At 35.3% G+C, this 27,103-nt stretch overlaps 3 protein-coding genes across 3 annotated transcripts; all 3 read right to left on the reverse strand.

Moving 5' to 3' along the window:
- Positions 1 to 3,619: 3,619 nt before the first annotated feature.
- On the reverse strand, positions 3,620 to 13,693 carry LOC126630062 (very-long-chain aldehyde decarbonylase CER1-like). The gene is made up of 11 exons (XM_050300229.1): positions 13,634 to 13,693; positions 13,117 to 13,340; positions 11,309 to 11,541; positions 11,111 to 11,199; positions 9,525 to 9,544; positions 7,479 to 7,854; positions 7,290 to 7,397; positions 5,234 to 5,434; positions 4,307 to 4,402; positions 3,931 to 4,173; positions 3,620 to 3,790 (listed from the first exon to the last, which is right to left on the reverse strand). The coding sequence occupies exons 1-11, from the start codon at positions 13,691 to 13,693 to the stop codon at positions 3,620 to 3,622; spliced, it is 1,821 nt and encodes a 606-aa protein (XP_050156186.1).
- Positions 13,694 to 15,513: 1,820 nt separating this feature from the next.
- On the reverse strand, positions 15,514 to 16,020 carry LOC126630063 (uncharacterized mitochondrial protein AtMg00810-like). Its single transcript, XM_050300230.1, has one exon. It carries the CDS (start codon positions 16,018 to 16,020, stop codon positions 15,514 to 15,516), a length of 507 nt encoding a protein of 168 aa, XP_050156187.1.
- A 5,228-nt stretch (positions 16,021 to 21,248) lies between these two features.
- LOC126628803 (WD-40 repeat-containing protein MSI1-like) lies at positions 21,249 to 25,971 on the reverse strand. Its single transcript, XM_050298638.1, has 6 exons — positions 25,267 to 25,971; positions 24,226 to 24,552; positions 23,790 to 23,942; positions 22,932 to 23,056; positions 22,732 to 22,827; positions 21,249 to 21,702 (listed from the first exon to the last, which is right to left on the reverse strand). Exons 1-6 carry the CDS (start codon positions 25,609 to 25,611, stop codon positions 21,480 to 21,482), a joined length of 1,269 nt encoding a protein of 422 aa, XP_050154595.1. The 5' UTR covers positions 25,612 to 25,971; the 3' UTR covers positions 21,249 to 21,479.
- Between the last annotated feature and the right edge of the window lie 1,132 nt (positions 25,972 to 27,103).

The following is a 27,103-nucleotide window of genomic DNA, read 5'->3' on the forward strand; positions in this document are numbered from 1 at the left end:
AATACAACTAATTATGAAAGTGGTAGGTTACAAAAAAAAAAATCCATAATATAAATAGATAAACAATCTATAATATAAATAGATAATTACAAGTAATATACACCCTCAACCCCAACCACTACACTCTGATCCCCGAACACCCGTTCTTTGCACTCATCACCTCCCCAATGACTCACTACCCAACGGGCCACCCCACCCAACCCAACCAGTTGCGGCATTGCACCATGGGATACCCACTCCCCACCTTCCAATGCAGCGATGTGAATATCAAGAAATTTTTTGAGATACCGGGAACTCTTGCTGACTTGGAGTTCCACCAATAAGGTCTTGACATCTATGCATTTAAGTTGGAATTTACACCAACAGTTTGACCCACTATTAAAGCAATTAAAAAACTTAATATTTAATTAACAAGCATGTCCTGACTAAAGGGTCACCAGCACCTGTGCCAACATGTTTGTCCTCCACCCAACAACCACGTCAAGCCAACCACCATGAACACCCATGGAAGCTCCAGCCTTCATCACACAACTAAAATCTCAATTTGGCACCATCATCTTCTTCTATCATGTTGCTTCAGCATCTTGATTTGAAGACGCCAGTTCTTGATCACCAAGAGAAAAGTGGGATGATAAAGGGACGAGGACATGGTGGAGAAGAGCCGCAGGCGACGATGGTGGTTGTCGAGGGCTGAGAGGAATTGGAGGGGCATATGATTAAAAGGTTGGGGAAGGGCCTCGAGAATGAGGCTTATTTAAAAACAAAAATCATTTATTGATTATTCTATAAAAGATAAAGCTATTTGACCTTAGCAATGACTAAAATATCGATAATATCGACGAAATATCGCCGATATTATCGTTGTTCAGAGAAACCGATATTTTCACACATATCCCCCCAATTATCGTCAAAATATCACGATATTATCGATATTATCGAAACAATCATTATGGCTCCGTCGTCGGAAAGGCAGCCGAGGCTGGGTCGTCGCAGCTACCCAGATCTCTCTCTGCAATCCAGGCTCAAACCCAAGATCTGTGCCTCCGTCGTCGGAAATGAAAAGTCTAGTGTTCTAAAACTTGCTGCAAATCCCAAACTTGCTGCAATTTTCGCAATGGGCTGCAGAAATTCACAGAGACGAGCTGCAGAAATTCGTACGAGATCGGAAGTTGTAGATCTGTGAAGATGAGGGAATTTTTGCAGAGACGATCTGCAGCTCGTCTGTGAAGATCTGTGAAGTTGTAGAAATTCACAGAGACGATCTGTGAAGATGAGGGAATTTTTGCAACTCGTCTATGAACTGTGAAGATGAAGGAAGAGAGTCTAAGAGAGTGTGAAGAGAACCATAGGATGTGATTAAAATGGGTGATGTGATGAAAACCACCCATGGTGGTTTTAATTATGAAATTGAAAACCATGGGATGGTTTTAGTGAGGTAACCCAATGTGGTTTTGATTATAAAATTGAAAACCATGAGATGGTTTTAAAAGTGGACGGGTGATGTTAAAGAGGTGAGGGGATGGTTGATGGTTTTAACTTTTTAATAATGAAAACCACCCACTATGTGGGTATTTTATATTTTTAAAAGTTTGGTATATATATTATATATATATATATGTTATATAAATTATAAATTATTTAGATAATATTAAGTTTTTTTTCATAGGCAAGCATATTATATATATGCATAAAACATTCACATATGTATATTCTTCTATAAGAAATAACATATTAGTCAAGAATTATTTACATTTGATATAGTAAATTTAATTAATTCATAAAATACATAAGAAATTTCTTATATCCAGCCCATGTGTGTGTTATCCGAGAGAAGAAAAAAAAAATCCAAACCTGCTTTCAAAATATCCAGCCAATGTCTCAGTTTGTGCGTGTTATCCGAGAGAAGAAAAAAAAAATCCAAACCTGCTTTCAAAATATCCAGCCCACGTGTCAGTGATCGTGAGGTTTGGTCTTCAATATATTCACCCTGCTTTTTGAAGCTACTGGAAATGTCTTCAAATGATTTTGCTTATGGACAACATCAACCAATCTCGGATCCATATGGGTGGCATGTTAACAATTACATGCAAAACTATTTTGGGGATTTATCATTTGATGACTACTCTTCACAATACACTTACTCTACACATAGAGATGATGAAGATAGTCAAAATTTTGAACCTCATAGGAACTCTATGTGGTACTAAGGGCTGGTTTGGTATTGCTGTGCTTTGAAAAAAAACTGTTGTGAGAATAAGCAGCTGTGCTGTGAGAATAAGCGGCTGTGAAATAAATCAGCAAAGTGTTTGGTAAACTTTTTTGTAAAAGTGCCTTTGAAAAAAAAAAGCAGTCTAATAGTGGGTCTTTTCATTAAAGAAGCACTGTAGCTCCGTGTGCTTTGAAAAAAAACCAGTTTTCCAAAGCTGCAAATAGCAGCTTCAGCTTTTTCCTTTGATTTCAGCTTATTCTCACAGCAGCTTCCAAAATAAGCCTTTTTTTTTCAGTTTACCAAACACCTAAAACCCTCACAGCTTTTTTTCATGGGTGTTTTTTTTTTTAAGCACCTCACTCCCAAACTAGGTCTAAGTCACTCATGTATCTTATCATGCAATGTATAAAGTGTAAAATATTGTACTAATTCATTATATATAAATGATTATGGTGTGATTAAACTTCTTTCATTAATTACTACATATTTTCTACACTCACAATGTTTGTCAGCTTGCTATATTATCAAATTAAATCAGTTAAATCCATTATGCAATACATTTCCTTCCAATTTTTTGTGATAAACTAATAGATAATTGACTAAATAAACATTCTGCAAAGTTTCAATAAAATTGTCCAAGTTTTTCTTACAATTTCCGTGGTTTTTATTCTATTTTTATCGATATCGATAATATCCCAATATTTCCATCGAAATTTCCGTGTTTTTGGACTAGCGATATTTTCGATATCATCGATATTTAATACCTTGGTCCTTAGTGGGGCAGATGGCGTTATTGGTTTGGAAGGAAACACCACCTACGCTGCTAAGGTGTGTGTTCCCATCACCCCCAAAAATTTCTTGTGAATATCCTTCACAACTAAACCCCCAATTCCTGCTACCTATGAAAATAGGGTTTGCCAGTTTGGTGTAGTTGTCCAATGAGATACTGCACATCCTAAAATATTGTCTTGGGCGAGTCACATATTGCGCCATTTGTTTTAGTTTTACTATTTTAGGAATCCCCCTCTCTCCATTATACTCGATGAATAGATTTGTTGCTTTTCTTTATTTTATTGGTTTTTCCCGACTAAGTAGCGTAGCATAAAAGAAATCCGTAGCATAAAAGGAAATGGCTCGGCTATCAATCAATTGTTGATGAGCTACATTATGTACTTTTTATCATTATACACAACGACAAACTTCTACATAAAATTTTACTTAACACTAATATTTTGTTTTATGTTCACACAAACAAAGTTTATTAAACAACCAATTATTTTATTTTACAGCTGATTATGTTTATAACATAGTAGAAGCAGTCTTGATTTAAAGCACAATAATACCAAACTGGCCAAACAAACATAAATCCACGAGGACAAGAAAACCTTTATATAATGTTTTTGGATTTTTTTATTCTCCAACATTGACTAGTAGAGGTTGAAACCCATGTCGAAGACTTGCTAGCCAAATTTTGTCATTGCTGGACATGGGGTAACCACAATCATGCTCGTGGTAATCTTCCAAGGCATGCACTATGCCTGCTACACGCCATGCACTCATCAGCCTTCGTGGCAACCAATTCTGTGATCACAACATTAATGAAAATATATGTCAATCTTAAATGTCTATTGAATAGAAAAAATGGGACAAAGAAAGTAAAAATAAAAATAAAAAAATAAAAAATAAAGCCTATCATTTTTAGTTATCAGTTAATTGCTTGCCTCAAAAGAGTGAACATTCTCCATAGATGTGGGAATCTTCAATGCTGGAGTGTAGTGGTAGAAGCAGTCTTTTCGCAATTTTTTTGTTGGCAGTTGGGAGAAGGGAACAAATAATGTTCCTTTTGATGCATTCATCTGTTCTTTATCAGTAAATCCATATCCCACTAACCAAATCGGAAACGTTTCAGTTAGCATATATACCAATATATAATAGTCCTCTAAAATATAGTCGTCCTGCATCATCTACTTGTTAATTGTTTCACTAAAGTAGACTTTATAAAGACGTTTTTAAAATGTCAATAACAACTCGACGTAAAATATAGAGGCTATTCTACATAAGGGGTGAAGTATAAATAGTTGCGATGATGATTGATACCTTGGGTCCACAACTTTCTCCAAGAACCAAACAACTTTCAGTGGCATTTAACGATTTGGTGAGCTTCAAATACTCAACTTGGTGTAAAGTAGTTACCTAAAATAAGTGCAATTTAGGTAGAAGTTCCATGTCTAAAAAAATCAATGCCACACACACCAAGTCTTATCTCAATTCCTACACCAACTTTCACATTGTATGAATCTTGTATGGGTTCTATACATAGTTTTATACTCCCATGAATTCCTGCTTTGTGTAAGAGAGCCGATGTAAATTCTAACAATAACATCGGTGTATGTTGCATTACTTAACAAACAAAAGTATTTATTCTCTTCATCCCTTAGTGTGAATATATTGTTGTATCAAAAGTACCTTCTAACAAGTTGTATTACATCTAACACCAGGGTCAACTAGAGATTTTAGGGCTCTATGCGGAAGATAGTAAATGAGCCTTGTATATGTCTATAGTTGTTTTAATAAATGATCTAAATGGAGTATTATTACTAGAGTTATAATTCAAGTCAACAAAAATAATGAAAAACAAAATCTAAAGCAAAGCCAGCAGAACCAAACTGAAAATATAAATGTGATTTCTCTTATGCATATGGAGGCCATATTTCTCGTATTCACATGCAATTATCTAGAAAATTTTCCATAGATGAAGTTTTTTTTTTTTTTGTCTTTTTAGCAACAAACTAAGTTGGTACATATGTAGATGATATCAGGGGGACCTTTAGAATTGGGGCCCTGTGCAGGGACACCTATTGCACATGCCCAAAACTACCACTGTCTAACACGATGAAGTGGCATTGTATGACAGTTCTACTACAGAGGTTTTTCTATTCTTAAGGGTGAGCTATAGCCATGATGTATGTATTTGATACATATGAAAAATATAACACATATATATACACACACATGTATATTTACCTGGATACCCTTCTGGCTCAAAGCAAAGGCAATGGCATAAGCAACCTTTGTGAGGTTGCCTCTAAGAACAACTTGGGTTGTCCCTCTTGGAATGCTGTTTAGGATTACAGCAACTGCTAAGCTACTTCCATCCACCACCTTGAGTTTGAGATGAGGATGCCTGCGAACATAGAGACCACCATATCCGTTCAGCTCCTCACCCTGCTTGCAAGAGTTTGCAATCAGAAAATAGTGAGAGATTAATCATGCACAAGAGGTGTTTAGTATGTAAAACCATTGAATACCTAGTAGCTAATTAGGTAGAATTTGTACCAGTGCACTTCTTCTCATTGTTTTTATCATTTGTATCAATGTATAATTAAGAGAGAGCAATTTTTGGTGTTCTGAATGTTTCTGAGATTTTTAAATATAAGATTACAGAAAGTTTTAGTTAGGTACTAGGTTGGAACTTTTTTTTTTCCGGAGAAAAAAAAGTTAACTTTTCTTTTCACTATGTATACTAGAATCATCTTTTTGCTAGGAGGATCCTCTCCGGATCCTCTTTGTGAGAATTCTTAAATCGTGTCCATTTATAGTATATCGTACGATTAGTTTTCGTCAGGTACTATTCATATTTAATTTAAAATAAAAGTATCTAAAATAATTTTTTACCGCACGATATACGATAAACGGACATGATTTAAGGATCCCCAGGATCCTTGCAAAGAGGATCCGGAAAGGATCCTCTTTCATCTTTTTGTGCATACCTTCACTTGGTATACTGTTAATAAAGAGTATTTATCAAATATAGCCAAAAATTAACTCTTAATTTCAAAAATGTCATTTTTTATAAAAACTTTCAAATATATCCAAAATTTCACTTAAATAGACACAATACTCTCAAATTTAACAATTAAATAAATTAAAGGCTTTTTAGCTACTGTCGCTTCAAGTTTCGATCGAACTTCACCTTCGCTTCTACACTCCACCACCACAATCCTATCCCCTTTGACCCCCTCATCACTGACATTGAGCGTCGCCGCGGTTACCGCAAGTGAGAGCAGCAGAATTTCAGCATGCCTTCAACGCCTTTTTTCTTACTAATATTATTTTTAGTTTTAATTATAAAAATAGTTTTTGAAGTTAATCCATATGTCATTATATGATTGTATTTGTGAGACCCACGTGGCCCCACATCATCACACTAACAGTGTAATTGACAAATTTTTCACAAAAAAAAAAACTAAAATGATCATGATGGACAAATTCAAAGAAAGACTAAAATAATTCACGATAGACAAATTCAAGAACACTACTATTGATTATCATTAATTGATAAAGGACCAGATTAAGGAGTTATGTCAATGTCACGAATCATTTTGGCTAAAAAACCTTTAATATATTTGATTTTTAAATTTGAGGGTATTTGTGTCTATTTAGGTGGAATTTTGGATATATTTGAAAGATTTTATAAAAAGTGACATTTTTGAAATTAAAGATTAATTTTTTACTATATTTGATAAATACTCATTAATAAATATTAAAAGAAGCCTAGTATATAAAATTAAAGAGTTCCTTTCATTGGGACTTTATTCATTTTTTGCGAATAACGTATTTTTATTGTACAAATTTTATACTCAAAATCGTTTATTTTTAAATCATTATTTCAAGATCATCTGTATAAGAAATCAATCAATTCAAAGATTGGTTAGTCATCCATACGTGTCAAACAATTAGACGATGGTATGTAATAACATATTTATAGTGTCCCTGTCCATTTATTTGATATATAAATAATTAAACGATATCTAATTTGACTAATTCTTTGTAATGATAATCTTAAAATGGTGACTAAGAAAATAAAATGTTCTATTTCTAAAAAATTTATTGTGAAAATATGTTGATCGCAAGTGGACAAAGTGGTGCACCCTGTATTGTCCTTCGCAAAATATGTAGCAGAGTGGACATCGTTGGGATCATAAAGACTAAAATTTTAAGACTACAAAGTGCAATTCAGATACAAACTCGATGAGACCATGACCATAACATAGTCAGATATTGGTAGGTAGAGAATGACCTGATCCAAGAGGCCGACACTTGTAACTTTGACACCCTTTTTCTCAGCTTCAACTATGGCTTCCTCAATCAAGGTATTTATAGATCCATTTTGCAATTGCAGGTAGTACTGCTGTAATATGTATAAACAAAGCTCAATCATACCAATAAAGAAGTATGCTTTTAGTAGAGAAAAGAAAATGGTTCTCACCTGCGTAGTGTATCTGGGTATAACCCAAGTTTGTAATGTGAGTTTGTTAAAGAACTGCCGCTCAACCACAAACGGACGGCCATATATTCGAGTTAGAATCATGGACAGAAATGTCACAGGCCACATCAGCCACATATACCATGTTGATTTGTGGGGCCTAGAGGCCAGCGAAGCAAACCCTAGCGGTAAATGATAGATGGACTCAGGTGTCGTTAGATGAGTTAGATGCACGACATCTGGCAATTCCTCTCCTCTTTTCATTGAAGATTCATAGAGGGCATCAGTAGATTTGTCCATAGTACCATATATGTAGTCGTAGATTGGCATGAAGAGAGAGTAATTGGTTCGGAATTGTGTGTGATGCAAAGAGTGGAACATGTACGCAATTTATAACTACATTAATTATATAATTCGTGAGTATACTGCCAATTTGCTTCCTGAACTATCACTTAACTTTCGATTTCCCCCCTGAACTTTTTAATTGGAAAATTAAGGACTTAAACTAATTTTTTTGGCCGATTTGCCCCCTGCTGTCAATTTTTCATTCATTCCATCCAAATTTTTGTTAAATGGAAGCATATGCACAACATGTGTGGGTAGTTCGGTCGCTTCATTCTTTAAAATAATTGAAAACCTTAGATTTCTAAAATATAAACCTATGCAAATATGTGTGATTCTATAGCTTTTGTATCTAAAGGTCTAGTGAAATGACACTTTTGTCCACAAATGAGAGTTACGTGGTTTGCACATGATAAGAGTTAACGTTAATTTGGATGAAATCTATGAAAAACTAACTGTAGGGGGGAAATTGGCCAAAAAAAATTAGTTTAAGTCCTTAATTTTCCAGTTAAAAAGTTGAGGGGGGAAATTGAAAGTTGGGTGATAGTTCAGGGGGCAAATCGGCAGTATACTCTATAATTCGTATATTATAAAGGTCTTAAGTTTCTATCAAGTCACTTAAGAGAATAAATTCAATAATTTTTTGTTCGATTAAGAGTTAGAATTAATCAGCGCAACATAGATTAAGAGTTGGAATCAAGTAAATCTTCAAATTAACTGTTGATTGGTACTAGTTGTTTGCATTGTTAAGCTACACACGTGTTTTATACATTTATATATACTTTTTGGGTCTTATCACCAAACAGCCTAAGCTTTGGGTTGAATATACCTTGACATAGTATCACAATCACCAATGATAGCTAGCTTTCACCTTCATAAAAATCGACCGAAAGAAGTTTGCCTTTTTTCTTTAATTGCATTATTTATTTGAAGAAATTGGACTCTTTCTTTTAGGGTAGAAGAAATTAGACTCTGAAAAGTTATCTCATTCAGTTATCCTAAACAACAAGCAAGTAAGCTCATTTTTAATGCACAATATTAATTAGGATGAAAGAGCTTTTGAATTGGTATACTTCACTACATATACAGTATATACTACCTCTGAATATGGATAGTTAATTATCTAATACAAACATAAATATATGTGTGTATAATATATATATATATATATGTGTGTGTGTGTGTGTGTGTGTGTGTGTGTGTATGCAGGGCCTTTATACGAAGGAATCCCCAATTTTTGGGTAAAAATGGGGACTTGTTGTAGAGCTCACTTCACATCGAATTTCAATGATACAAACCCGTCTATTTCTTAAGTTGCATTCATAGATCATCCTTACAAAATAGTAGCCAAATTGAAAAAGTTTGAGGCATCTAATTGAGTTTAAAGAAATTGACCAACACTATGTTCTAAGAAACATTGAAATTTCATCATGACAATCAAATAAGTATAGGGTTTCTAATTGAATTGATTTTTTGCTAGGATAACCTATGAATGAAGACTTAAAAAATAGATGTTCGGATTGTTGAAGTTTGATGTATAATGGGTCTCACAACTAGTCCCTATTTTTTTTTTTTTTTGTAAAAATGGAGATCCCTTTGAATAAAAGGCTATGTATATACATACATACAGATATAGATACATACATACATATATATATATATGTATCTATATATGTATATATGGATAAAGAGAAGAGAGAGTCTTACGTAGGGGTGTACATGAGACACTTGAGAGGAGGAAAGCGAAAAAAGAGGCTGTTCGGAATGAGCTCAAAATTACAGTGTGTTTGGGTTAAAACTTAAACTTTGGGCTCAAAAGGGAGTTGGCCCAAAAGGAGGAGAGAAAGCCGAAGCCCAGAAGGCAGAAAAGGCCTTTCTCGACTAGATGCAGATCATTTGCACCACTTGCTCACCTACCCAAAAACCAAGTGGTATAGGCCAGCCAGCTAATCAGCCCAAAAGTACTTTACAGTGGCAGTACAAGTAAATAGCTGATGAGTCACTATCCTTCAAACTGCATTCGGGCAAGATTACTGCTATAGGAGGCCAAGCCAAAGTGTCTATAAAAGAAGAAAGAGAAATCAGAGTTGAGGACACTCAATCAAACAAACAAATACAAGCACAAACTCTGCTCAAAGCCAGATTTGCCTTTAAACGAAGCTGTAGTCAGCCCAAGCCTTCATCCCTTTCGGGATAAACCCTCACCAAAAACCTTTGTAATAGCTCTGCTACCTTGTCCTAAGTTTGCTGTAGTATCGATTTCTTTCTGTGAACTCATCTCCCTACCCCCCTTTCTAGAAGCTCTCAAACCCCTTGATAAACCACAAAGATAGGAAGTTGCAAGACGATCAGCCTTGCCCGACCCTCTTTATTGTTGTCTTTTCATTCATTAGCCTAGCAATACGTTGTATACTTCAAGTTGTATTCAAGTTATTTCTAGTAAGATGACTATTAAAAGACTTTCTCAGCTCTTGAATCCGATTTGAATATGTCTTCATAGTTCAAACCAGATCTAAGTTCTAAGCTCTCGGGCATGTAAGATTGATCATTTAAAAGTCCTTGGCCTCAAGGCATAAAAAAGAACCTTATGTGGACTTAACCCATCCACGACAAGCTTTGATAACAAGAAGTCCGAAGTTACTTGGGGCGCAAGTAATCGATCTACTTCTTAGTTTTATTTCTATTATATTATGATTATAGTAGAACGTTTGAGTATAGAAGGGATTCTTATGGGAAGCCTCAAGGCCTATATCTAAGGCCCTACAAAGGCACCCATTTGGGTTCATTCTGCTCTACGGGCTCGAATAATCAGAAATATAATGGTTATAACACTTCTGCAAACAATAAAACAGACATCGTATATTCGAGTACTGGGTTAGTTCTTGATCAGAAGCCTCAAGGCCTACACCTAAGGCCCCACAAAGGCACCTGTCATAACTAACACAGCCTCTCGAGTATACGTACAACATCCATTCTACATCTGCCATGCTAAAGATGGCAGTGGCACGCCTGAGCACTTAAAAGTTAATCTTGATTGTGAGCCTCAAGGCCTACACCTAAGGCCCCACAAAGGCACATTTCAAAGTTAACTCTGTCCTTCTCTTTCAGCCTTGCCCAACAAGCCCGCCAGTGAAGTAGAAGCCCGACAGAAAGCATCAACTGGCGCCAACCTCTCGGGGAGCTGTGTGCTCGTCGGCTAGGAGACATCCCCGACGGAAATTCCTGCCACGAACACAGTGTCCCATGTTATTCATGAAGTCGATGTAAGTAATATAACCAGCAATGGATGTGACAGAAACTGTTCCTATGAAGACAGTTGCTAGAATTGGCATTGAGAATATCATGGAATATACTACGTGCTCCGCAAATGGGTGAATCACGGCTGCAAAAATATGATTACATAGATACATAGATACAGCAAAGATTAAGTCAATAATGGCAGCTCAAAATTAACAAAAAACAAAGATAACAAAATATAGTGCTAGTCTTACATGTAATAGGCTCGGTAACGATTGAGGAATGGTGACGAGAATGGTAGCGAGAGTAGAGGTAATGATGGTGAAGTGCTCTATGAAACCAATAGTAGAAGTACTCCACTAGACCAGCATGAAGCAGAAATGTAAAAATAACCCCATCTGTTCTCCAAAGTGGCATATTTTGAGCACCTGAAAACATCCTGTTAACGAGGTATGATAAACCTCCATTGAACAATATTTGGTCATCCCTGTAAACAAATAGGGTTAGGTGCTGGATGGAAGTACAGTAAAATTATTTTTCAATTTTAAGGGGATTAGACATGAATGAAACTTCTCCCTTCTAATCCTACCATTTTTTTGAGTAATTCATTTTTCACCCCCAATTTGGTCATTTTTTTTTTCATTTACATGTGTTTGTTGACCGGTTTTTTTGGGGGGGGGGTTTGGTGAAGTACAATTTTTTTTAAGGAAAAATTAGTATCCGGTCCCTAGTTTTTACTGTTCATTGACTAAGACCTTATTAGTTCTCAAATTTTGATTCAAGTCCCTAGCATTGATGTGATAATGAATTTACATGTTTATTATATAATTTTTTAATATAAAAATTAGTAATTAATTTAGGGTTTAATACTCACACCTCTATTAAACTTCTAATTAATTTTCAATTCAAACATTTCAAAAATAAAAAAAATTAAATTAAATTAAGTTTGTACCTATTAGGTTTTTTTTTATATATATAAAAAGATTCTCAATTTTTTAATCTTAAATGTACCCATTCATATAATTTTTCAATTTTTTTAATCTTAAATGTACCCATTCTCAAATATATCAATTTGTTATATGTAAAATGTACCCTTTTTTTAATATAAAATCCATTCAAATTTTTTAATCCATGTTTAAACTTATATGGGTACATTCTTTTTCGTTGATTTGAGAATGTATCCATGTTTTGGTACAATAACCTTTTTTGTTAATTTTGGTTAATGTACCCATACATATATGTATATATATATATATACACACACACAATATAATAGAGAGTATATTTTATATTTTATTATTTTTAATCCCATAAATTATGGGTTTTATTTAAAATCTCGTTAATATAAACAATTACAAATTTCAATTTTTAATTTTTAATTAAAAAAATATAGTAACTTACATTATTGCATTAATGTCAAGGACCTCAATCAAAAACTAAAAACTAACAAGGTTTCAATCAAAGAATATTGATAGCTAGGGACCGCATCCAAAGTGTCCCTTTTTTTAATTACATAACATCCGAGGTCCTTATTAAGAGTGATATGGAAATTATATGTTTGGGGAGGGACTTTCAAATTCCAAGGCATCAAACAAAATGAAATGAAAGGATCTCAAAAGGTTAGAGAGAGGAATTAGAAAATGCACCAAATTAAAATTAAACTTTGAAACTTCAGTTAGCATATTATTAAATTTAAAAAATTTTGCAACAGGAAAAAAAAAACTAAGTCCAAAAAACCTTCAGTTTTAATTAAAAATGGTAAATAAATATGTAGTGAATAGTATTAAAAAGGGTAAAAATATAGTTTTTCATTAAAAGTGAATAGTACCAGGAGTGTTTCATTAAAACTCCAAAAAAAAAAAAAGGACAAGAACGCACCGAGAATTGGCTTGGAAAGAAAAATTTAATGAACACTTTGAATGAGAAAAATATCTGATTTATGAACGACAATGTAACACTTGAAAACACCAATTTAGATCATGTCCATTTAATAGGAATCAGTTTAGCACTTTGAAAACAAAAATATTTAAAATACAATATACATAGATTGAAAAGCACTGACCAATTTTTTTCTCTGTCAACCTGATCAAATTCAAGACCCTTGTCAACAATTCGACCATTGCCCTTGGCGGTTCGATATCGAGAAAGAGTGATCCATATCTGGTTGTGGATCATCCTCCAAAGCATAAGTGGAAACATAAGCAAGTAAGTTGAATCTCTATCTTTTCCATCATTCACAATAAACAACAATGTGCTATGAATGACCCAAGGAGCCAAGATCAGGTACTGCAACCCAGCGTAAATCACAGTAGAAGTAATTAGTGCAGCAAAATATAATCCAAGTAGAAATATAGTACGATGATGCTGATGATCTAGAATCTTCGATAACCGAACCCTAGCAATGTATAGTTACTCTAAAAATTAGCATGTAGCTTGACACAAAAACATTGCGAGTATATATGCATGCAGTAAGGCGTAAACATGCATGTGCATAGTATGCTAGCATGCAGTTAGACATGTCATATATAATATTTATAGGAACGCACAAAAGAAAATACGGAAGTAATTAGGTGAGAAACCTTCAAGTTTCCAAGAGGTTTCCATGGCCACTCGGTAAGAATTCCAGGTATAGAAGCCATATTGTTCTTTGTTAATTTGCAGTGTAGCTAGCTTTCCGAGGGGTGTATATATATAGGAAGCGCTCAGACTTCCTGATAAAAAAATTCTTATTATTTTACAAAAAGTTTGTCCTTCACATCTTTTTTTATCATCCACACACCCCTTGTTAATGTGTCAATTCATTCAAACAAAAGGCCAAAAATAATTAACACGAGTTTGTGGAAAGTAAAATGAATTTGTACATAGCACCGCCCTTTTTCAAAAAGGCCCATGTAATTCTTATATTCTAGACATAAATCTACCTATTTCTCAATTCTCATAAAGAATTCAAAATAAAGATAGGGCTAATAAAGTTTATACAATTAGCAAAGTTATGGGTTTATAACATTTAAACTTGGGCTCTATGCCATTCAAGGGAGTAGTCGAAAGAGCGATCCAGTCTAGGAATAAAACATCTCTTCCCGGTACTACATAACAAGTATTGGGGCAAGGAATAGAGAAATCAACCCGTGTTTGAAGGTCATTTCAGGAACAATTTGAAGCTCCTAGATCTGATAAACTTGTTTCAATAAGTGTAGAGCAAAAGTCTTCTCATGGGTTTAATTGCTTCATGGTACCGGATTAAGGTGCTAGGCCAAATATCAAGATGAGAATACTTTATGAATTTTAAATTTAGGAGGCAACATTGAAACGTTTCCCTAAATCAACATTGACGATGGGGCATTTGAGCTCTGTCTCAGGCCCACAAACTTACTCGTATTCCATTCTGCCATTTATTCCTCATATGAAGCTTGTTTACTTTAGAGAAGTTTATCGGATCGAGATTTCTTCCATGAACAAAGAAAGAACAAAAAGGAATTCATGTTACAATGAAAAATGAAGTTTGAAGCCATGGAAATGACCGACCCCCAATCTAGCCAGAAATCCTAAGGCTAATCCCCTTTTGAGACTTCTTTCCCTTTGGACGTAGCTGAAGAGTTTCCAAGGGCATTAAATGCTGGATCATCATTGCAATTGGACTCTTCTTCTTGTTCCGCCTCCAAGTCCGATATCTCGGTCAGCATATGTTCTAGGACGGGAAAGTCCATGTTTTTTATCTTTTCTAAAATCTTGAAGACGTCTTATTGATTTCTAGTTCAAAGTGGTTGTTTGTATTCATTCATAAGTAACAATTACAAGTGAAGGCTCTATATAGAGAGACCGAGCAAGACTAGCAGCTAAAGACAAAAGACAGCTGCAAGCCACTGATATGGGCCACTAGTTAAACCAACTAAACTAGATACAAGTTTCTAGGTAAAATATGAAAACCAAAACTATGGAGAAAGATGCATGGAACAGTTGCAACACAGTATGGGAGGTATGAAGCTACAGATGCAGCTTTATCTCATTCACCAAATGACACAAGGATGGACAATGGTGGCTGCAATTCACATGTGAGTAGATGAAGTTGTAGATGCAACTTGTACCTTGAAACTGATGTTGCATATGACTGATTAACTGATGTTGCATATAACTGATGCTGCATATGATTGATGTTGCAGATGCAACTAGTACCTTAACCACTGATGACTTCTTTCAACACGCCCTTTCAAGCTAGACCAAAGGGGTTGATTGATCCAAGCTTGCAAAGCAACCTTTGAAACTGAGTAGACTTTAGGGTTTTTGTGAAAATGTCTGCCACTTGATCATGACTTTGAGTGAAGACGGTTTCGATCACTTTGGCTTGAACTTGGGCACAGATGTAATGACAATCCACTTCAATGTGTCTTTTTCCTTCGTGAAACACCGGATTCGATGCGATGTGCATGGCAGCTTGGTTATCACAATCCAAATACATCGATTAAGAGCTTGAAAAACCTAGGTCTGTAAGGAGACTTTTTAACCAAATAAGCTCACAAGCAGTGGATGCCATCGCATGGTACTCAGCTTTAGCACTTGACCTAGCTATCACAGCTTGCTTCTTTCTCTTCCATGAAACAAGGTTGCCCCCAACGAAGGTGCAAAAACCTGTGGTAGATTTACGATCAAGGGCATTACCTGCCCAGTCAACATCAGTGTTGCCCATAATGTGAGTTGAACCATTTTTCTTTATGAGAATACCCCTTCTCACTGAGCCTTTGAGGTACCTGAGAAGTATTTTGACCATTTCCCAGTGAATTAAGGTAGGAGAATGCATGAACTGACTAATGAGACTCACTGCATAAGCAATGTCTGGTCTCGTAATAGTAAGATAAATGAGTTTCCCAACTAATCTTTGATAGGTGCTGAGATCAGTTAAAGATTTGCCTTCAACATCTAACTTGAGCTTGCTAACTAAAGGAGTACGAGCAGGTTTGGAGTCCATCATTTTTGCCTCATCAAGAAGATCTAACACATATTTTCTTTGATTTAAGAACAAACCCTTATTAGAAGTAGCAATCTCAATCCCAAGAAAATATTTGAGAACTCCCAAATCTTTGATTGCAAATTTATGGTGAAGGGGATTGCTTGAGAGCATTAAGTTCATCAATATTGTCTCCTGTAATGATTAAATCATCAACATATATAAGTACCACGAGTTTACCAGCTGAACCAATTCGAACGAATAAGGAAGAATCAACATGGCTTCTTTTGAATCCTACAGCTTCCAAAACTAAGCTCAGTTTGGAGTGCCATGCACAATGAGATTGCTTGAGTCCATATATGGCTTTGTGAAGTTTGCAGACCATATTAGTTTCATTCTCTTGAGGATGTCTGGGTGGTAATCTTATGTATACCTCTTCTTCGAGGTCACCATGAAGAAAGGTATTCTTCACATCCATTTGGAACAAGGGCCATTCATGATTAACAGCCACATATAGTAGAACATTCACAATGTTCATCTTGGCAACTGGAGAAAATGTCTCCTTGTAATCAATGCCATATGTTTGAGTGAATCCTCTAGCTACTAGTTTGGCCTTGTGCCTTTCAATTTCACCATCAGAGTGAAATTTTGTCTTGTAAATCCACCTACTTCCCACAGCTTTCTTCCCTTTAGGAAGCTTGACAACACTCCATGTGTGATTATCATTCAAGGCCTTGAGTTCTTCGTGCATTGCTTCTTGCCAGACTGGATTGACATTAGCTTCTTGAAAACTTTTAGGTTCATTAGACATTAGACTAAGGAAAGATGCATGAGATGAAGACAAATTTTTATAAGTAACAGCTTGAGAAATAGGATGCCTTGCAGTATAAGCCACATACTTTTGAAACCTTGCAGGTGGTTTTCTATCTCTGGTAGGGTTTCTCCTTGGAGCAATCACAGCTTCTTGGAGTTGATCTTGAGTTTGAGAAAGATTAGTGGAATTTTCACTACTCACATGATCATCAATATGATTAATAGAGAGCAATTGGGAGCTACATTCATGCATTTCAGCTTGAGTAGGAAGTGGAAAGGAATCCAAGAAACTCTCTCCCTACGAAATAGACTCAGAGTTTTTTTTTAAAATAAGGAGTGAATTCATCAAATCTCACATCTCTGGACACTTTGAGTTTTTGGTCCGCGACCCCTGGTTATTTAAAGAGAACTTCAAGTGCAACTGCTTTCAGTAAAAATCAAAGAGAAAAGCATTTTATGCAATAGTTTATGGATAAAGACCTATCCAAATATAAATTTCATGAATAAAATGCCTAATGCTAGTAGTGACATCAACAAGAAAATTCGCTTCTCAAAAGACATGAACCCAAAATATAGAAGAAAAAATCGTGCAAGTAACTTGATGTCCTCAATAATAGCCTTCAACCATCAAGACGTTCTACACTTTGTTAAAATGGATTCCTTAATGACCTTGGATTCAACTTCAACACGAACATTCTTAAAACTTTTTGCTATTCCAAACTTCAACACATCAAGTGGGACAAGTACGCAAAAAGTATAATATTCTCCTTAAGATTGTAGGCCCAATAAAAATAGGTGACTCATTACAATCTCCAATGACAAAATATGCAGCCGACAACAGTTATGTTTTCGGTTGATATTATTTTTTGTCCAGTTGTTGTGGTTTTTCTTCTTGAAAGTTTGAATCTCTCTTATTGAAGTCATATTGTGATTAGGTGATTGGTTAACATCAGTACTAAAGATGAGCCCACTAGTTCGTGTTGCGTTTCTTGATCTTTTAAATATAGAAATTAATGTGAATTTGTAAATGGTTTGTACACGAAATAACAATATCAAGTAATTAACTGAAGGTGCTTGGTACCTGGGATCAATCAGCTATAATTTCATTACGTGGCTCCACTGCATGCGTGGTGACATGACTTCCCTGCCAATGGGCAATTATTTTGGAGAATGGTTTTTATGATACGAAATATGGTTAAGCATTATATAACAACAGTATAAAAACATATAAATTTATAAGAAATGCTAACGAGACTTTTTAAAGTGAGATTTTTTATATATTTTTTACCATTTTATATTTTAACATTAATTTTTGTGCCAACATTATAAAGAATTGTGCATAAAATATGAGGTGGTAAAGCTCCATGAAAAATCCTGCTTTGGGACAGTTTATTTAGCATTCTGTAAATTTATATATTACATGACGTTGTACAATCACACATTTGTTGTACATTCTAACTACAACAAGTAATAAATTGTATGTATTTTTATTTTATCATCCCACAACAATTATAGTTGTCTAACCATTAGCAGTAGATATATTATATACGATTTGGCACCTAAAAAAACAAGAAAATTAATGTATTATATATAACATACGTACCAAAGAAGAAAAATAGGTAAGAAAATAAGTTCCAAACAGATATACACGAATGAGAAAGAAAGAATCAATCAAAAATATTTTTCGTTGGAATCAAAGCATTAACCACAGGTCCACAACCTATATAAAACACAACATACCTATACTAATAAAAAATAATATAAAGAATACAATTATTAATATGTTTTATACCTATACTAATAAAAAATAATATAAAGAATTAAATAACAATTAACAAAATATGTGAAACAAAACGTAAAAAAAAAAACTGTACAAATCTCTACTAATTAATAAAACTCATTGTCAACCAAAATCCTATGAAATTACCAGTTTAATCCTCTAATTAAAATAAAACATGAATAAGAAATATGGGGCAAAAATGTAATTTCACACAACCAAATTTTGCTGTCTTTTTTTTCATAGCCTCACCTACATATGATCATAACATATCTCTAATTATAAAATAAAAAATAAAAACTTCCCACTCCCACATTCTCTATCACTCACTTCCTCTCTCCTATTTCAAAAACAAAAATAAAAAATGTTCTCATACACTTTGTGTGTGCCCATATGCTAGTAAGGAATTAAATGAGAACAAAATTGTGGGTCTATTAGTTATGAAGCGTAAAATAGGTATGAAAAATTCACTCAAATGTGACTAAATCCTTCTGACTCATCAACTCAAAAAGAAAAGTTTGCTTGCGTGGAATGCTTGTCAAAGGGTGTAATTTGTTCTTTACGGTTAGTGAGTTTTCCCTAAAATAGTTTATCACATTCAAGCTAAAATCAATTTTTCTATATAATAAAGTAATTACAGTTCTTTTTTAAAATACATACGATATTATCTATAGTATGAGAATGAATGAGTGGGTTAAGTCTCATTATGAGTTAGCCAAAATAAAGTATATACATGTTGCATGTGGTTCAATACCCAATGGGGTTCAATACCCAATGGGGTAGTGGCGGATCCAGGATTCTAACTTTTGCTTTAGTAATATAATGAATTTGATGGTATGAGATGAAAATGCAAGCAACTAAAAGTTCATAGTACATTACAAAATACTTTTCAGAGATCGTATGAATTTATAGGAATTTAAAAAAAAAATAATGGTGCCAAACATATGGTATAAAAATATTGGTTGAGTAATACATCATCCCTTTGCTAATTACAATGCTAGGGTGGCACCGACAACAATTTAAAAAAAATAATAAAAAATAAAAAAAGTGAGAGTTGATCACATAAAAAATGAAGAGAAAAAGTCTTTCTTTTTTGTAGGAACCAAGATCCAAAAACAGCAAAGCCATGGTGGTATTCTCTCTTCCACCACATGCCCAACCCGTTGGGTAGTCCTCAGAGGTTCTCACTGGCACTTCTTCGGACGTCTAGACCACCCTGGTTCGACAGTGGATTCGTCCCTAGGTAGGGTGTTAGATTCTACACATGCATCGAGTATACGAAACTCCCTCTATAGTATGTAATAGATTCAAATATTTTCCCCTCCTCTTACTAATAGTAATTTTTTTTTAAAGAGCATACATTTGGAAAAAAAAAAGGCAACGGGGGAGATGAAATATATGTTAAATTGAATCTTAATTCTAAATATACTATATAGGGTGAACTGTCAATTTAGTCTCTGAATTATCACCTGAGTGAAAATTAGGTCCCTCAACTACTTTTTTTTTTCTTCAGAAAAATCAGTCCTTGAATTATAAAAATCTGCCAATTACATCCTTAATATTATATTCGAAGCTACTATTTTCAATTTTTCGTTAATTTAGTGATACACATTCAAGGGTAGATTAGTAAATTTACATACATAAATAGTGGATGGAGTTAACTTTAGGGAGTAAATTAGATGTTAAATTCGCAACCTATATGAAATGTTAAGGTTTGTTACACGAGAAAATGACGGTATTGCACTCTAAAGTGTGTCAGGTGACTTAAGTTGACAAAAAATTAGATAAAAGAGTGTAGGGATGAAATTAACAATTTTTAATGAATTTAGGGACTTATTTTACCGAAACATTCAAGGATCCAATTTTTGTTGAGATGATAATTCAGGAACTAAATCAGCACTTCACCCTACTATATATATAGATGAAGCAGGATTTAAAATTAATTCATGTTGAATTTTGGACCTCAAAGAAGAGCAAACAAATTTTAAAAAATAAATAAAAAATATGTGTGTGAGGTATAATTGAGCGTTTAACTATGGTTTTAAAAAAAATTATTATAAGGTGGCAAGGATTTGTTTTTGAGTGTTAAATCTGTAATGTTTCTTTTGAAGTATCTTCTAATTCATCTACATTCCAATATTTCCTATTTATTTTTATTCTACTTTCATTTACACAAGTGATATTGCAGGAGAGGGTAGTTGAACAGAAGACTCAGGTGCAGGAGCAAAACGCTTTTAACCACTTGAGTTACAAATTTCTTGCATTTTTATTCTTACTCCAAAGTAACAAAGTGTAAATCGCGATCATGTTTCTATCAATTACTCATTACTGCATGCACATAATCCATGCTGAACTTGGAATGCAAGCCCAAAATGGCACCGAAAACCTTTATTTTTTCTAAGACCAGAGGAAAATGTTGGACTACACTAAAAAAAATATAAAAAAAATGAGACAACATACCCAACAACAGTTTGGTGGAATGCTAGAAGCACTTTGAGATTTTCTCAAAAAGCACTTTTAAATAACCACAAACCATGCTGGCATTTCGACAGAAATGGATAAAAATGTGCTTATTTAAACTAGGAAGTACTTGGAGCTTCCTGCAAAACCATCTCTTAATATGCAGACTTGGTGTTACACTGGACCGAAAAATAGTACGAAGTTTCACTGGAAAATTACTTCCATGCCGGAGTACTGCATATATTTACTAAGCATGGGTCAAATACATCCCTCGTCGGACTCGGTAAAGAAAACACAAATCCTCAATTAGCTTCTAAGTATGGGTCAGAAAATAATAAAATTACAGATAAACATAAATAAACAAAGCGTGCTGCATGCCCCCTTCCCTAATTAGCTTCTACCGACTACATTTGGCTAAGTATTGGAAATTACACTAGGGCTTTGCCGGTTCTTCAGGTAAATCATCTTCGTCATGGTAAATGTTCTCTGCCATCTGCCATATTTGGAGTATGTTATCTTCAGCGACGCTAGAAATAACCCAATCTTCACAGGGGTTCCACGAAAAATCAGATATTTTGCTGGTGTGACCCCCATGAATAAAAAGCAACTCTGGAGGGCCGTCTTCTGCATCATCTGGTGTCTGCTCTTCATCGATTCTGTAAAAGAAACCAAGTTATAACATCTAGGTTAAGATTTGCTCTCATGCAAATATAATATATAGTACACAATGATCAAAACTAGTTACTAGGACATCATAATTATACAGGTGTGGATGCTTATTCAACCCATGTCCGAAGATTCTCTTTATTACAAATTAAGCACAAAAAGACACAACTCTGAACACATCAGTTAAATCCGAAAATTAGAAGAAACACACGGCAAAGACACATATACGTATATCCTGGAATTCCTCGTATTGAAGCTATCATACCACTAGTAACTAAATCTTTGTTCTTGTAGCATTGTGACTTGGGACAACATGTGAGGGGCAGAAGTGGCTTAATGGTATTGACCACGATGGGTTTTTTTCTTTTTTTTTTCTGAAAATAATCCTCCATACCCCTGGTTTTGCCAGTGTCACTTCTATATTTTGTTTCCATGGGGTTTCTTTGTTGTATTGAAAAACATTTATTAATGCTTATGACAAAAAATTTGCTGAAACATCAATTGTGAGATTGGATGAAATATTCAAGAGGAATTGGCACTTGGATATTTGTTATTGTGTGGCCAACCATATATTAGTCTTCTAATCTGAGGTCTCCATTGGCTTCATTAACTCAAGGCTTCTGTTTTATGTGCACTTAAATTTTAGTTTGGCTACTCTTTTTGGTTAGGACCATGAATAACCAGCAAGCTTGGACAAGCCCGGCTGTAAGTGCCTGCTCAAATATACGCACTTCAACTGTTAAAGAGATGATCCCTCCATGTGGTCTGATGCCTAAAACCCCTACTTCTGTATGATGCTTTAAGGCTCCACTGAATTATTTTCGTCATGCATCTATTGAAGCTCTTACTATCTGGTTTCCCAACTAAACCACTAATTCTAGAGCCATAGCCTAAATGCTTTCACCAGAACAGGCACTTAAAACATATTGATTTCTGTTAGAAAAGAACAAGTTGGAGTGGAGATCGCCTCTCCTTGTATAACAAAAATAAAATATGACAATGGGTTATTCAAGGAATACCTGCTAAGATCCCACACCATGAGTCTCCTACCAAGACAACAAGAAGCTAAGATAGTTTCATTCTTTGGATTCCAACCAACTTGGAAAACCTCCTCCCTAAAACACCACAGAAAAAACATTTGATATCAGATCTATAGATGGATTGCAGCAAAGATAATTTAGAACATCCAAACTTTTGACATCCAGGGGAGGATCCTTACTTATGACAATCAAAGGTGTGGAGTGCAGTATTGATTTTGCGTAGATCAAACAACTTAACAGTTTTGTCAGTAGATCCAGTTGCAACAACCCATTCATTGAAGGGATTGAAAGCCAAACAGTTAACCTGAAAAAAATATCACATAAACAAACTACTCCATAATTGTCCCAACTTTCTAAGGATAAATATTCAGGTAAAGAACTAACCCATTACAATATCAGATGAAGAAAACTATAAACCTCGCGTAAAGAACTAACCCATTACAATATCAGATGAAGAAAACTATAAACCTCACAAATTTGCAAAAGTGTAACGGATATATTGTTCTACACAAAGTTAGGAGCTTGAGAGTCTAGAAGAAAATCACAGGAGAGGCCTTTGCCCACAAAGATGATTCACATCTAAATACAGCATAACTATCTCAACAATGATTGCATGCTCTTGTTTCAATTAGGTATCCCACAACCCTGCAATAAGGTTAAATTTCATTGCAACAAATTGACCAAGCTATCTATGTAGTGCCGAAATGTCACTAATACAAAATTTCCCTTTTTATTACAGAAATGTCAATAATTATAGTTTAAAGCTGGCATCCTAGCTTTCCTGAATAGCTATTGTTGTCTCAGTCCCTCCGGGTTCCACAAAATATCTCCAGATTGTCACCATGCTTATCAATTTAACCAAATTACAGTACTCATTAGCTAAAGGCACCAATTTACAGCAATCAAAACATATAAATTCAAATATTAGAACACAAATAATACACGAACAGGCCTGAATGTACCTAGATTGACGTTTAAATGTTAGATGCATAAACATAACTTATCTGTACCAACAAGAGACTATTCACATCACTCACCTCACTTTGATGAGCAACTACAGATTGAACAGGCTTGGTAACTGATGGAGTCCGGAGATCCCATACAAGAAGGTATTGATCATCGCCAACAGAACCAAATAAGTTTTCATGCCTCAAATGCCATGCTACATCTTCTACTACACCTTCATGAACCTAATCCAGTAACCATTTCAAACAACAGAAAACTTTTACATATAAGATGCAGAGAAGTAGCAACTATATACAAGTATTTTCCTATGAAGTGCTATCTTATTGCATCCAAATCAACACACCACAGCTGTCATGTTTAATGATAGCCTTCCTCTGGTACACATGAAATTGTAGCTTTTTCTTTAAATTAAATAATAGCAACATCTGTGCACAATCATCTATATTACAATTTCACACATGCTTTGATAAGATTCATATCTCTATATACATAGATGTACAGACATACCTTAAATATCTGCATAGCTTCAAGGGTTTTGTTCTTAGCAGTCGCATTAATATCCCACAGGCATATCTGAGCATCATCAGAACCACTGAGTAAATGACCCTGCTTAAACTTACTCCACGATAAACCATATCCTTCAGTGCTGTGGCCCCTCAGCCTCAAATCCGGACTGCATGCACCATCTATGGGAGGCTTAGATGGATGTTTGCTATAATCGAACACAAAAACTTCAGCATTGACAGTCTTTGTGGCAATAATAAATGGATTCTGAGGCATATAACGAGCCCGATTAACCTCTCCATCATGATTTATTTGCTGGATTATTTGCACCTGCAAGAAAATGTAAGACCACATACTTGAGTCCATTTAGACACAGAATGATTTAAATACCTACAGCATATGCCAAACGATGGTACTTCGGTTCAGTTATTAGGGTGTCATATGGGCTGCGAGCAGCTCATGAATCCCGACCAGAGCATGAACCACTTGCTAATAGACAATGCTTTTGGACCGGTAATGATTCCCAACCAGAGCATGAAGCACTTGCTAATAGACAATGTTTTTGGTTCTGTAATTCTAGGGACGTTTATACCAATAGCCAGTAGTACTTTTCTTATTCAAACAAGTGCAATCCTGTCTTCTGGAGTCAACTTGGAACACAATTCAGAAAGCTGGTGTGTTTTCTCGTTTTCGGACACACCCGATTTCATTTCTATTTAATTTTTCCTTTATTTTCCTCAGAGAACAACTTCTTCTAAAAATCAAACCTTAGTAATGACTAAAAGAGAATGAAATTTTTCATTTTCTTTCAAGTTTACAATGATTTAGATTCCGGTAATTGCTTTTTATCTCTAACAAACAAGACAGAATTTCGGACAAAAAAAAAGATTCAAAATTTATTGGATTTCCTAGCACTTTCTCTACACACCCGAACAGGCCCGCAATCCAAACCCCCCAAATTTGAAGTCTTTAACAAATCGGTACGAATTCTTCATGTTCTTCACCGCCAAAATTAACAACTCAGACCACAAAACCAAGCGTTACCTTTCCATTGGCGCAACCGAAACCCCCAACCTCAGCTCGATCATCATCATAATGCCGCGCATCGTTCTCGGCGTCCTCCAACGGCAGCTGAACCTGAGCGAGCATAAGGTAATTCGGCTCGTTCTCGGAGGTGTGGGTCCCCAAAATCATCTTCTGCACCGAATAGTCCTTCCCCGGAGGCTCCTCTCGGTCGGGAAGCCACTCCACAGTAAGCGATGGCCATTCTAGGGCATGGGTTATGACCAGATCGTACAAAAACGGAGTGTTCTTCTTCCATATCTTGTACTCCTCGTTTATCAACCGCTCCTCTATCTCTCCCCTCATTTCTTCGTCGTCTTTGCCCATGCTCTTCCTTTCACTTTCTCGGAAATTCTCGGATTTTCTCGAGAAAACTGTTGAATCTGAAGTGTGGGTTCTTGGCGGGAATTTGGCGCAAACAAACCCTAAATGGAGGGTTTGAGGAGCGAGAGTGATAAGAGGGAGAATGTTTAGAAGTTTGGAGAAGTAGAGAGATGTTGGGCTTTGCTGGCGGGTCTTTGGTACGGCTGGAAAAAATCGATCGATTCGTACCTAACTCAGCTCCAAATAAAACCGAACCGATAATATCAAACCACTCGGTATCGAAGCCAAAAAATTCTTGAACGTTTTCGGATCTAATATCTGTTAGTTTGGTAGTATCGAACCGATCCAATTTTAAGAATACATGTATATAAGAAGCCTTTAAAGAAATGGATCCTAATTTTTTTTATAAAAAATAAGGATTAGTTGTAATGTCTATATCACATTAAATTTTAATAATTCGAACAGTTTATTTTCAAGTTACACCTCATAGATCATTCAAAATATTAGTTAAATTGGAAATATTCAAGACATCTAAATGGGTTCAAAAAAATTAACGAATATTTTATTATATAAGAAATAATGAAATTTTATAGGTAAATTACATAGTAACCCCTCAGGTTTGAGGTTTATTACAATCTCATACAACATCTTTAAAACATTTCACTTTCATACCTCACGTACTATTTTATTTCAAAATAATACTTTCGTTAGATTTTTCATCTATTGATCCATTAAATATTGACATGGCTACTAAATGTGTGTCACGTGGCAAAAAAAAAAATTTAAAACCTGAATCTTCTAAATAAAAAAATAAAAAAAAAAAGGAAAGCAAACGCACCTCCCTCCCCCTCCTCCCCCCCCCCCCCCCCCCCCCCCCCGGGGATCTTCATCTTCTTCCACACCAATTTCTATCATTTCCAAGTACACAAACAATGTAAGGGACAACATTTAAGCAAAAACTGTAAATCCAAAATTCAAACTCCACATTTCTGATACCAAATTGTGAGAAGGAAATATGGTTACCTGACACACGGAAGTGAAGGGTTTTTTTGGTTTCAATGCAAGACCTTAATCGTGATATTTCGATTTCGGAGTCCCCGTCTCGGTTTCTTGAAACCCTAGTTGTGAAGACTTAGGGTCTCGGTTGCTCACTGCCGCCGCCCAAGAGAAGGAAGGAAGGGTTGTAGGGCGAAAAGAATGAAACGCCACCAAAAAAAAAAAAAAAAAAGAAAAAACCCTTTCCCCCTCACCCACCCTTGTACCCGCATCCACCCTCGCACCCGCACCCACCCTCTTCCCTCCTCTACACAAGCACTCCTTCAATCCACACCCATTCCTCCCATTTTCACCTCACAAACTGGCGATGGCAGCGTAGACGAGATCTAGGGTTTTTTTTTTTTGGGTTGAAGGTAGGGGGTCGGGGGAAGAAGATGAAGATGGGGGAGAAGAGAGGGGAGGAGGAGGGGGAAGACGAACTGAAAAGTTTTTTTTTTTT

Source organism: Malus sylvestris, chromosome 7, assembly GCF_916048215.2.
Source record: "Malus sylvestris chromosome 7, drMalSylv7.2, whole genome shotgun sequence".
NCBI classification, from domain to species: domain Eukaryota; kingdom Viridiplantae; phylum Streptophyta; class Magnoliopsida; order Rosales; family Rosaceae; genus Malus; species Malus sylvestris.

Excerpts from the sequence above, each read along its gene's own strand:
- LOC126630062 (XM_050300229.1), bottom strand. The coding sequence starts at position 13,693 with ATGGCTTCTATACCTGGAATTCTTACCGAGTGGCCATGGAAACCTCTT. Across the intron at positions 7,855-9,524 it reads TGTCTCATGTACACCCCTAC|GTTCCACTCTTTGCATCACA; the intron begins GTAAGACTCTCT and ends AATTGCGTACAT. Across the intron at positions 7,398-7,478 it reads TACCCAGATACACTACGCAG|TACTACCTGCAATTGCAAAA; the intron begins GTGAGAACCATT and ends ATATTACAGCAG.
- LOC126630063 (XM_050300230.1), bottom strand. The coding sequence starts at position 16,020 with ATGATGGACTCCAAACCTGCTCGTACTCCTTTAGTTAGCAAGCTCAAG.
- LOC126628803 (XM_050298638.1), bottom strand. The coding sequence starts at position 25,611 with ATGGGCAAAGACGACGAAGAAATGAGGGGAGAGATAGAGGAGCGGTTG. Across the intron at positions 22,828-22,931 it reads CACACCTTTGATTGTCATAA|GGAGGAGGTTTTCCAAGTTG; the intron begins GTAAGGATCCTC and ends GTGGTGTTTTAG. Across the intron at positions 21,703-22,731 it reads ATGGTGTGGGATCTTAGCAG|AATCGATGAAGAGCAGACAC; the intron begins GTATTCCTTGAA and ends TTTCTTTTACAG.